This window comes from Gracilinanus agilis, chromosome 1, assembly GCF_016433145.1.
Source record: "Gracilinanus agilis isolate LMUSP501 chromosome 1, AgileGrace, whole genome shotgun sequence".
In the NCBI taxonomy this organism is placed as follows: Eukaryota; Metazoa; Chordata; class Mammalia; order Didelphimorphia; family Didelphidae; genus Gracilinanus; species Gracilinanus agilis.
The window spans coordinates 587,606,906-587,620,314 of NC_058130.1; the positions used below are offsets into that span (position 1 = coordinate 587,606,906).

General features: G+C 35.2%; 1 protein-coding gene across 1 annotated transcript in view; it reads left to right on the forward strand.

Annotated features, from left to right (window-relative positions):
* CTDP1 (CTD phosphatase subunit 1) overlaps positions 1-13,409 on the forward strand; it is a 123,218-nt gene that overhangs the window by 9,013 nt on the left and 100,796 nt on the right. The window contains exons 5-7 of the mRNA XM_044667250.1: positions 6,130-6,220; positions 9,696-9,862; positions 11,012-12,088. Coding sequence (XP_044523185.1) covers positions 6,130-6,220; positions 9,696-9,862; positions 11,012-12,088 — 1,335 coding nt within the window. The remainder of the gene's footprint in view (positions 1-6,129; positions 6,221-9,695; positions 9,863-11,011; positions 12,089-13,409) is intronic.

Sequence of the window (13,409 nt, forward strand, 5' to 3'; positions counted from 1 at the left end):
ATTGATAGAAAATATTTGCCTTTAAAGAAGAGATTAGTTTTTGCAGTCAAGAACTTATAAGAGCAAGTGAGTTGCCCAGTGACTAAAATTTTTAAAGCTACAAGTCTGTATAAAATTAAGAATATTTGTTTAGATATTCAAATTTTCAATGGGAAAATACTCTAAAACAAACAAACAAATAAATAAATGCTGTAAGAGGGAGATTTTAGGTATTTTATAGATATATTTTTAAAGTGTGGCCGCCAGGAATCAACAATTCAGATTGGTTCTGTAATTAAATTAGACCCAAGTCAGGATCCGGTTTAACGTAGTTTATTTACAATTAGGAAAGTAAAAGGTAGGGAAATAGAGAGAGGGAGAGGCTAGTCCAGGCCTACAGAGGCCTGGACAGAGAGAGAAGGTTAAAAGGCTAAATAAATGAAGCTACAAGCCACAAGGCCTAGCAACCAGATAGGCTAGTGCCTACTTAAGGCAGAGTTTGGAAGCAGCCTAGGTAGGCCAAGGAAGTCAGCCTAACTTACCCACGTGACAATACAGAGTGGAAGCTGCCTGAGGTCTCCTCAGAGATCCTTCAGCACCAAGTTCAAAGCGGGAACTCCCTCAACAGGAAGTAACCAACATACTTAAAGGGAAAGTGTCTTTCATCACTTCCCGTGGGTCCACCTCTAATTCAAGTGGACAAATGGCAGTCTCTACACTGATTTGGACTACCTAAAGGGCAGTCCCTTGTTCTTGATTTGTTACTTATTGTCACGTGTGGGTAACTCATCTCCCCTCCCACTAAGGGAGGTGAGGATGACATCATTTCTATGCCTAGGTTAAGTAGAGTTTTGACTATGAATGGGCTAGAGCTAATTCCATTTACACAATACTTTTAAAAGAAGATTTGATTTGACAAAAATAATAATAGTTAAAAAAAAAGAATTGTTGTGATTGCCATTTATAGAAGTTAAAGTTAAACTATGAGTCTATAGGCTGTTAGTAGCTCATAATAATTTAATTTAATAGAAATATAGTAAAAGGAGGGAAATGTATAAGGGAAGTAGAAAATATTTCCTAGTCTACCACCCTAGAGCTCCTATCCGAATTCACCTAACTCCCTGACAAAGTTCTGAACTCCACTTGAAATTCTGGTAGCCTCTTCAACAAGGGTCTCATCACTATAAGCCTCTTCCTTCTGCTCAGGTCACAATGCCAAATCTATGAAGTGTAGAATGCTTTTTCAGCCCAATTCACCAATGCCAATTATATCTTCATAAAGTGCCTCGAAGAATAAATCACAGAAAAAGCCTTCTCTTTAGATGAATTCCTCCTAAAATGCCTCCCAGGAGACCTTGGACTGGCTTTTTTATAAGCAGTCTCTCCACGTCACTTCCTGTCTCTCTCCCACTTCACAGGAACCAATCACAGCCTCCCAATTTGCCTAGCACTGTCTGGGTTTGGGGAGGGAAGAGGCAGTGCTTGTGAACTTTCTTTGTTAGTAACTTACTAAGTGTTAAGCGGGGATACTTTAAGTTCTTGGTTGATTAACTTAAAATAGTTAAAGGGAATAAAAATTCCCTTTCACAATCCCCCCTGTGATTCTATTGGGAGAGTAGCTTTTGGAAGGTGGCTGGGTTCTGGAGATAATAAGACAGTGAAACTCTTCCTGACCTCATATTCTTGCAGGGGAAACTATGTACACATGTAGGTATTGATTAAAAAAAACATGCAAAAAGATTTGAGATAGCTGTGGGAGTGGGGGTGGCAGAGGTTAAGGAGGGAGGCTAAGAAAAACTTAATGCATAAGGTACTATTTGAGCTGAATCTTGAAGGGAATTGGGAATGGAGTTTAGGAGAACAAAAGTTTATATCAGGTCATTGAACCAACAGAGAGGCACTGGAATTTACTGAAGGAAGAATGACCTTTTTAGACCTGCATTTTAAGAATATCACTTCTAGAATCCATGAATTAGATAGCTACTTGAGCCACTTCTAAACCTGAGACTGTTATAAAGTGTATAGAACCATATACCTTTTATTTTGGAAATTCTGAGAACTTGATAGCTAGATCTTTATTCTCATGAGTCTTTATTTAAAGTTTGGCCACTGGGTGGCTCATTTGCTCCTACAATAGAATACCTAGTTCTTAATTAGAGTGCAAAAAATAACTTAGCCTGTACTTTAAAAGGCAACTATTTTCTGTCAGTGGAATGTTAACTTTTTACTTTTCCTAGGCAAGGAGCTGATAAAGAGCCTAATGAATATATCAAGAAATCTCTTATCTCCCTCTTCCCCCAAGTCCCCACAAGACTATTGACTTCCAGCCTGTTAATTCCAAAGTCATTCCAGAATAGATTACTTACTGGCTATAAAGTCCCAGGAGAACAAGTGAATTCTAAGGTCAAGACTGGTCCACCTTGGGAGGTCTTAGGTGGAATTGGATCCCCAAGATAAATACCTTATGGCTGAGCTGGATTTGAGCTAGACTGTAGAGTTGCCATTTAAAAAAAGAGGTATCATTTGTTTATTTACTTTTAAGTAAAAGTGTCTTCTATGCTTTAACATTTTAGTATGAACAATCAAATTATAATGTCATAGAAGATTTTTTAGACTTCCCTGTGATGACAACATGATAGATAACTTTTATTTAGTACTTTTAAGTTTTACAAAGAACTTTATAGGTGTTCTCATTTGATCTTCCCAACACTATAAAGAAAAGGTTCAGTATTACCCATATTTCATAGATGAAGAATTTGAGGCTCAGAGAGGTTAATTGACTTACCAAGGATAGCACAAAAAGCATTTTATCAGTGGCAGAATTTGATCCTAGCTTCCTGACTCTACAACTCCAATCTTATATCTACTGCACCATACGATGAAAGTAATTTCATAAAAATATAGTTGAGTTAGTATATATAAAATTGAGCAAACTCTGATAGGATCATAGATTTAGTTAAAAAGTGTCTTTAGAAGACTTCTGGTCTAACCCTTTCATTTTAAAACTAAGAAACTGAGGCCCAAAGAACCTAGGTGATGTTCCCAAGGTAACATAAGTACTACTAACAGAGCTAGGGTTTGTACCTGGGTCCTTTGATGCCAAATCTGGTCACTGATATGATATGATATGATATGATATGATGATATAAGATAAGATTAATCTGTTCATTATACATTCATTTATAAAAGCTCTTTGGTTCTTAGGAGTGACATAGTTAATGAAGTAGGACATAAGATATGGTTTCTGTCAGTGAACATTTTTTTTTTTGGTTTTGTCTTTAAAGTTTGAATTATGATGAAATCAGCAGCAACATGATAAAAAAAAAAAACAACTTTAGAGTAGAAGTAAGAAAACCTGAGTTTGAGTCCCAGCTCTGCCATAAATAGTGTTATTTTGGACAAGTTAGCATCATTCAGCCTCATTTCCATCATCTTTAAAATGGGATTAATTCCTGACCTGTGTACTTTACAGGGTTGATATGAGGCACAAAAGAGTGAACTTATGGAAAAGCATAAATTATTTTTGATGTTGTGTAAGATAATCCTCCTTGTTAAAATATTGACAGCATGTCATAAAATGAAATTGTTTGGAGTTGTCAGCTCTAATGAACTGCTGAGTAGAAAGTTGTCATCTTAGTCTGCCATTCAAGATATAGTAGCTGAGTAGAGAAATTATTTTCATTTTTTCACATGTGTCCTGGGAGTTTTTAAGGAATAACAAAGGAAAAAGATAAAGCTGTTAGAATATTGCTTAAGTAGCTTGTGTTCTAGGGAAGCTCAAGTTGAAAAAAAATTGATCATTTGGAGTTAGAGAAGCTACTTTTATTTTATACCTCCTTCAAATCTTGATTTTGAAATCCCATTTCATCTGCATTGTATATTTCCAATTTAAATATTTATTATAATATTTTTTAAACCAAACATTTAGCTCTGGCACACAGACTCTTGTCAGCTCTGCTCTACCTAGAAATCCTTCTGCTCTCTTGCCTCTTAAAGAGACAGAGGGAAAGATTAAGAAAATCCCTTTAACACTTCACCAGTTCATTTTATAACTGAGGAACTGAGGGAAATAGGGTTTAGTGATTTGCACAGGGTCACACAACTTATAAATGTATGAGGCTAGGTTTGAACTTGGGAAGATGGGTCTTTCTGACTCTAGACTCTAGACTCTATCCACTGTGCACCACCTAGCTGCCCAATATGATATTAATTAAAATTGTAAAGTAAAAAGAAAAAAAAACCAATACTAAAGTGTTCTTTTTACATACATCTTGTAAGAATGAGATTGTTATATGTTGACAACTCATGTTTTCTTGATTACCTATTAAATTGAGTAATTATAATATCTATTACTTTTTTTTGGTATAATGAAAAAAGAACCTTTATAGAGATAGAAGTGCTACATAATACAATGAAATATGTATCACTTTCTTTCATACTTTTTATCTTTTAAAATGTTTGCTATAATATCAATAATATGGAAATAGGTCCTGATCAATGACACATGTAAAACCCAGTGGAATTGCACATCAGCTACAGGAGGTGGGTGGGGGAAAGGGAGGGAAAGAACATGAATTTTGTAACCATGGAAAAATATTCTAAATTAAATAAAAATTTAAAAAAATGTTTGCTATATTAAAGGAATAGAATCCATTTAAATTCAGTGTCTTCCCATCTAATTATCTTTGTAACTCAGCAGTATAAAACTTCTAAAGGACCCTCATTTATTCCCATGAGTAACTTCATTACTGAGGCAGTTTATCACCCTGTCATAATTATGTAGTTGGTCATTTTGAATTGCTAAAAAGATTAGTCTCTATGTGATCAACCAGATGACCTGGAAGCTTAACTAGCCTGGCCATCAAGGGATAGGCATGTTCTGTTGCTGCTTCTGTACTTTTCATCCTTTGACAGTGGGAAGGCCTGCCAAGGCTTGTGCTCTACTGGCATGTAACCTTTAAGAAGTCAGTATTATCTCCATGCTATAATGAAGCATTCTAGGAATGCCTTTAGGAGGAGCACAGGTTCTTGATATAAGTTGAAAGGGACATTATTTCTCTAGTCCAACTCTTTTTGGCTGTTCTTTACACATTGACATATCATCTCCTGTCTCTTGTCATTAGGACAGACTATCCTCCATGCCTGCAGTATACTTTCTCCTTACCACCTCTTTTCAGGATCCCTGGCTCTTACAGAGCTAAGCTCAAACACTTTCTACATGATGCTTTCCCTGATTCCCTTAACTACTAGTGTCCCTCACCCAAATTACTTGGTGTTTATGTTAATATAGGTATATATTGTCTTTGCCTATAGAATGCAAGCCATTTGAGGACCTGGACTGTTTTATTTTTGTTTTGTACCCTTAATACCCATATATGTTTATGATTAGTGTGGAATTATTGATTGATTGATTGATTGATTGATTGATTGATAGAAATAACTAAATCCAGTTCTGAGCTCTCTTCTTTCTTTATACTTTATCCCTTGGCAACCTCATCCTCCTCCATTGATTTAATTCACAAAATTCCTTGTCTTTGTTGTTGTACTCCCATTTCTGGAATACACTCTTCCTTTGCTTCTGCCTCATAGAATCTCTCCATTTAAGATGCTGCTCAAATGCTATCTTCTGTGTTAAAGCTTTTTCTGATTCACTCTCCCTTGCTATTAACTTATTTTGTATATGTCTTGTATATTCTTAAATGCATACTTACATATGTTCCTGTCTTCTCCTCCAATAGAAGACAGTATCTCTCAGGACAAGAACTGTTCCATTTTTGTTTTTGTAAGCTACAATACCTAGAGTACTTAGTATTTAGTGGGTACTTAATAAATGCCTATTGATTGTGAGTGAATTGAGGTTCAGATAGGTTAAGGGACTCACTCAGTCTTACATGGGTAAAAAATGGGTAATGCCATAAAAAATTTTTAGATGTTTCTTGGATACATGAGGCTTGTTACCAAGGTGACTATTTTCCTGATATATGTTAAAACCTGAAAAATGAGAAACCCTGTTTAGTGACAGATTTATCTGAAAGTACATATATTTTTTTTACATGATGTTTTTGGTCTGTAACTTTACAAAGGAACATTAAATTTTACATAAAATGAATCTTAGAATTAATTTAACTTGGCCTTTTTCTCTTTCAAAAGGTTTTTTAGACCCTGAAAAGAAGCTTTTTTCTCACCGAATATTGTCAAGGGATGAGTGTATTGACCCATTTTCTAAAACAGGGAACCTTAGGTATGTATATGGTTGTATGTACACAGTTGTAGTCATCACCTCAGTTTTTCTTTTTTTTCCTCTAAAAACAGAACAGTTTTTGATTGCCACTGGAAAGTTTTACATTTTAAAAAACATGGGAGGTTATGTTTCCATTTAATCCCTCTCCTCCCATTCATTTATTAAAGTTTATTTAATTTTTAAAAACTAGTATTAACTTTGCATTCTGATGGGGGAAATGGCACTCTAATTATAGTGGATTTTTTTCCCAAGTTCTTTTAAAATCTTTGTATTTTCAATTTTCTCATCAGTAAAATAGGCCTAATAATACTACCTACCTCCTCTCAGAATTGTTAATAAAGTATTCTGTAAACCTTAAAACACTATATGAGTTATTCTACATTTCAAGACATATTTAGCATTTGCCTTTGGCTTTTAAACTTTTTTTGTCTTTCTTCAAAGGCAGTTCTCCTTAAATCAGTATGTGGTGGTGGTGGTGGTGGTAGTAGTGGCGGGTGAGAGCTCATTACAGTATTTCTGTAGTTCTGTGAAATATTTTTCCTAGAGGAGTAAGCTATGTAGATTTCTGTGTATTCTAATCCCTATTCCCACTTCTAAGAATATTTATGTTCATTTTTTTTTGTAATATGTCCAGCATAAAGTCCCAGAAACAGTGCCAGGTGGGTGATATATAAAGACTATGATGTGAGGGTCAGATATGGGAGAATGGATAACAGTGGGGGAGGGGAATGGTAACTGATTGGGATTGGCACTAAGGAATAGAACTATAAGCAGAACAGACTGTCAGAGAAGGAAAGGACTGAGAGGGTGGATAAATATAAACCCTGTAAGCTTGACCTTAAAACATGAGCAAAGCCATCTTACTAATTTTTAATTTTCTATGATATTTACTAAACTATGATTTTCATTTTCTAAAGAACTAACATGTTAACTGGCATTGGCTTATAAAATCATCAGTTACATTATCTCTTTCTCCATTCCTTACTCTGTTCTTATCTACTTATCTATGTTTTTTGCAAGAGTTCTCCTTTCATTTTGTACAGAAATTAAGTTTGTTTTTGTATTCTAGGTAATGGTTTTTGTTCCCTAAAAGGTATTTGAGGTTCTTTCTGGAAAAATAACCTTTGTATTTTCATTAGAAGTTTTCTTGTTTTTTCTTTAAATCTTGACAGTCAGGCTGAGCCTTATGGATAATGTCACTATTTATCCCCTTGCCCTTCCCTGATTTACAAATAGACACTTCTATTTAAGTCACCTTTGGCTTAGCTTCATTATTTGACAGTAAGAAAATAGATAAAAAGCAAGATGCATTTATTAAGCTCTTATTATGTACCGGGTACTCTACTATGTGTTGGAGATATAAATACAAGCAAAAAAGAAAGACAGATCCTGCCCAAAAAGGATTTACATTTTATGGAAGGAAGATCATATACAAAGGAAGCTGAAAAGGCAGGGAGCAATCAGGCAAGGGTAGAAGGAGGATGGTACTCACACAAGAGATAGTGTTGAAAAGTTTGGTAAGTCAGAAGCATGGCCAAGAGGAAAATGCAGGTGGACCAGCCCAAGTCTTTCTTTAAAATGGAGAAAGTGGGGCAGCTGGATAGCTCAGTGGATTGAGAGCCAGGCCTAGAGACGGGAGGTCCTAGGTTCAAATCTGGTCTCAGACACTTCCCAGCTATGTGACCCTGGGCAAGTCACTTGACCCCCATTGCCCACCCTTACCACTCTTCCACCAAGAAGCCAACACGCATAATTTAGGGTTTAAAAAAAATTTTTTTTTTAAAATGGAGAAAGACTATTCCAGAATGAAAAGGCCCTAGGCCCTGAGGGAAGTTCCAAAGTGAGAGTTCATCTGTAGTATGTTGTTGAAGTTTAGAAAGTCAGAAGCATGAGTTAGATTTAAATAGATTTAAAATTCCCTCTAATTTGTTATCAGAAATGATCTTTGAATGCATTCCATAATTATCTCATTTATTTCAGGAACAAGTTTCCTTCTTAATGGGCGGATCTCCTGGAGTCAATTAATAAAACATTCATTAAGTGCCTACTCTTTGCCAAGTACTGTGCTAAGTTCTGGAGGCACTGTTCAAATCTGGCCTCAAATAGCTGTCTGACCCTGGGCCTATCACTTAATTTCTGTTTGCCTCAGTTTCCTCTACTGTAAAATGAGGATAATAACAGAACTTACCTTTCAGGGTCATGATGAGGATAAAATGAGATTTATAAAGTGCTCATTAGCACATAGTAGGTGCTATATAAATCCTTATTCCCTTCTCTTCCCTATTAAATGAATTGACATGGGCATGAGAAAAGAGAATATTTTGGAGGTTGACATAAGAAAGAAGGGAGATAAGGCAGATAGATATATACCTGGCTTTATGTAAACAAGTACCATCTCCTCCATGCAAAGAATTTTGAATAGTTTTCCCCAGTTTTTCCCTAAATTCCCTAAGATCAGGTACCCACTTTTTTTTCCTTTCTCCCAAGAAAAAGAGCCAACTGATTTCTAGTACTTCTTTTCCTCCTCTTTCCCTGCTCCCAGCCCCCATTATGTTTTTAACTACTTTAGGATTTGTAAAGTGCTCTCAAACTGGTTGTTGCTCTTAAAATATACCAAACCAGAACCAGAAAAGTAGAGCCCTACAGACCTAGAGTTCCTAGGCATTTCTCCCATCATTTGCCTGTCCTCATTCTTTATTTGAAGGACATGTGGGGAGAAGGCTGGATAGACTAGAAAGTTTAGTGTTGGTTTATTGATACTGTAGTTGGAATTACTCAACCTTTTTCTATATCATTCTTGCCAAGTACTGCTTTATATCCATCTTTCTAAAACATAGTTTGTCTTGTGTCAGAAGCCAAAATTTATTAGAAGCAGGGTTGTAAAAAAGTTTGTGCCACAGTCAAAAACAAAATTCTATATTCATTAATATCTATTTTAAATATATACTCTCTTTTTGATTAATGTTTGAATGCCTATTTTAAGGATTTAATTCTTAAATTCACACAAAATTTTTTCTCCCTCTCATCTCCCCTTCTTCCCATTGAAAAAAAGAGAAATAAAACTGTTAGAACAAATACACATAGTCGAATAAAACTAATTCCTACATTGACTACATCCAAAAAATATGTCTCCTTGTACCCTGAGTCCATTTCATCTTCCCGTCTGGAGATGTCAGCATGCTTCATCTTGGGTCTTTTGCCATTGTTGTTTGTCTTTGTGCTAATTGAAAATATTGGCTCTTTTATAGAGAACCGAAAAGAGGGCTTTCTGTTGAAAGATTGGTAAAGTAATCAGAAAGAGATTGTTTATTGGTAGTATTGCTTCTCAGCCATTTCAATAGTATATATACATCCATATATGTATATGAAATGTAGAATGGAAACCTCCCTGTTGATCTAAAACAAAAGATTAAATGTCAAACCAATAATTTTTTTAAAATGTGCTAATAGTACTCAGACACATTTTTCCTTTTAGAAATCTTTTCCCGTGTGGAGATTCAATGGTTTGCATTATTGATGACCGAGAAGATGTCTGGAAGTATGCGCCCAATTTGATAACTGTAAAGAAATATGTATACTTTCAGGGCATAGGAGATATTAATGCACCTCCTGGATCCAGAGAAACTCAAATGAAAAAGAAAGGTGGGTAATATTTCATAAAAAAGTTGCAACTTAACATTTTGCTTTAAAATTCTATACTTTATAGTATGAGATATGATGATAGAAAATTTAAGACTGCTTTTTTGTGATATTAAGAGGAAAGTGTTGTAGTTTAATTAGTGGTGTCTAATTTTATTTTTATTTTTCTACTAGTAGTTCACATTTGAAGAAAAAAAAAAAGAGTACTCTCATTTTTCTCTAGCGTGGAGATTTGTCCTCACCATTTCTTAAGGAAAAAAAACATGGCTGAGTGAGGAGAAAACTAGAATAAGAGTCAAAAAAACCTGAGTTCCACCCCTACTCTAACATTTACTTGCATTTTGGCCACAATCAAGTTATTTTAAGTTTCTGATCATTTTAAGCATTTATCTTCTAAATTTTAGGTGGATTGTGATCAGTATCAGCACACACCAGATTCTTGATTTGTTAATGGCAAATTCCTTAAATGGCACTATATTCATATCTTCATGTTCAAGGTAGTCATATTCCAGGAAATTGACTGTCACTGTTGGCTATAGAATTAAGTTTGGGCAAAGGAGGTGCATCTTTGGACCCCTTTCTAAGAACTTTTAGTAGTTAGAATCCTTAGTATGACCCAGACTTTGTTTGAAAAAAATTCATCATTGAAAATATAATCATCTGGCCTCAGATACTTCCTAATTGTGTGACCCTATGCAAGTCACTTAACCCCCATTGCCTGGCCTTTAATGCTCTTCTGCCTTGGAACCAATACACATTATTAATTCTAAGATGGAAGATAAGGGTTTTTTAAAAAAAAAGAAAAAAGAAAATATAATCTGTACATTACTATAAAACAAGTTAAGAATTTTGAATTCTTAAATCTTTTGCTTTTATGCTATTCACATAACATTTGGTATACAGCTTATGAAGTATTTTACCCTAGTACGACTCTTAATGCAATTTTCAAAGTACCTAATTTGAAATTCTAGGTCAAATTGGGTGACTATAAGGACTTAAATAATAAAGGATCACTACCCAGCTCTTTTATTAAATGATTAGTATGTGGATGAGAAAATTGAAATAGGGAGGGAAGCTGCTTTAAATGAAGTAATTATTTTATTATGACTTTTTAATTATGAGAACTTTTTTCCCTTTTACATGCATATACAGTTAATCATTCTTCTAAAACAGCTGAAATCTCAGAACAAACCATATCCCTGAAAGATGCTGAAGATGGAAAGAGTGTTTCTTGTGTAGAAGAACAGAGTAATGGCCTTGGGAAATCCACAAAGGAATTGAATGGTAGTAAGGTTATACACAGTGAATCTTCCAAATGGTGTTTAAGTTCTAGTGATAAAATAAATGAGAGACATTCCTTCCATGGTACCTCTGATCACATAACAGATGCTACGAGTACTAATGATTTGATGACTGGGAAGGAATCTCAGATTTCTTCAGAACAGGATGACAGAACATCATCAGAAAAACATCCTGGCCAAAGCAATGCAGGTAATGATTTGGACTTTGAACTCTCTAGTGACAGTGAAAGTAATAGCGAATTAGATGGCCACAAATCTGCTTCCTCTTCTGCATCTGAAAGTGAAAATGAAGAGAAGAGAAGCTGGAAGAAGTCAAAAGTAACACAGGAAGAGACTTCTCAACCACAGGATGGCACAGACCCAAGTATGGAGAAAACTGCTGGAGTCAATCATTCCACAGAGTCTGGCTCTAGTGTACATCTTCATGGTAAAGTCAATGACCTTGAAGTACCTGAAGAAAGTGAACAGGATGGCCTTTGTGATCTGGGAAATGGCTGTGTGGACAAGAAAGAAGCAGAGACAGAGTCCCAAAATAGTGAACAATCTGGTATTACAGTGGGTGAGTCTTTAGATCAGAGCATGGAAGAAGAGGAGGAAGAGGAAGAAGATAATGATGAAGATGATCATTTAATTTACCTTGAAGAGATTCTTGTTCGAGTACATAATGATTATTATACAAAGTATGATAAATACCTGAATAAGGAGATCCAAGAAGCACCTGATATACGGAAAATAGTACCAGAACTGAAAAGTAAGGTGTTGGCAGATGTTACCATAATATTTAGTGGGGTGTGTCCAACAAATTTTCCAATAGAAAGGACACGAGAACATTATCATGCAACAGCACTTGGAGCTAAGATCAATAAGAATTTGATATTGAGTGCCGATGATCCTAACAAAGCAACTCACCTTATTGCAGCAAGGGCTGGTAAGTAGTTGAAATTTGTTGGATTGATAATGCCAAGTTTTGGAGGGGCTTTGCAGCCATATTTTCCTTTGGATCTTGATTTTTCACAACACTTAAGGTGGTAAATATTTCTATATTGGCTTCTTGCCTTTATTTTCATGCAGACAGTATTGACTTTAAGATTAGTGTGTATTTCTTTGACATTGAAATATCAAATAAATTTCCCAGGTCATTACATTTCAGGAGAGAATAAGTTGATTATTTATAAAGAAATAATCTAAATCTATCTGTTGAAAAAAAAAACACTGCCTTTTCCACACTTCACAGATATATATCAATCAGTTATGATGTGCTAGGCACCAGGGATACAACAATTAAAACGACAGTCTCTGCCCTCAGAGAACATGCATTTTAATGTAAGAGAAACATTTGTCCTTTATATGGATAAATCAGTAAGAGAAAGTGAATAATATTGCCAGGGCACATACTTTAAAACTGATTTTTAAGCATACCAAGTTAAAGCACCAATGTACTATAATTAGCATGTATGAATGGTAGTCAGGACCATTGATTAAAATGCTTCCAAAATTTTCTGAGTTCTGAAAGACAGATGCAAAAATTTTGACAAGATTGAAATCTATAATGTCCTGATAGGACTGATGGAAAGATTGTTTCTCTTCCTCTCGACCTCAACTACCTTAAGAATAAATTCAGGAGCTTAATTAGTAAGCATGCCTTTGTCTTTTCTGTCTACAGCTTATTTTCATTAATGCTCAAATCATCTGTAGATAACCAGGAGCAGAGTAATAACATGTTTGAAGTTCATTTTCATAGATTATTTCATTCCTGTTCCTGCCATTCATCACTTACAAAATACATTATTTGAAACCTTTATTTCAAGTGTAATATCTTTTTAAACTCCGAAGTGGAACTTCAAATATTTGTGTTTAATCAAGAGAGGAAGAGATTATTTATTGTTGTTATTGTCTTGTTGCAATATTCAGCATAGTGGACAGCTGGGTGGCTCAGTGGATTGAGAGCCAGTCCCAGAAATGGGAGGTCTTGAATTCAAATCTGGCCTCAGACATTTCCTAGCTATGTGACCTTGTATAAGTCACTTAACCCCCATTGCCTAGCCCTTACTGCTCTTGTGTCTTGGAACCAACACATGGTATTGATTCTAAGACAGAAGGTAAAGGTTTAGAAAAGAAAGGAAAGGAAAGGAAAGGAAAGGAAAGGAAAGGAAAGGAAAGGAAAGGAAAGGAAAGGAAAGGAAAGGAAAGGAAAGGAAAGGAAAGAAGATATTCAGCATGCTTATGGGGCCAATTTGATGAAGGGACAT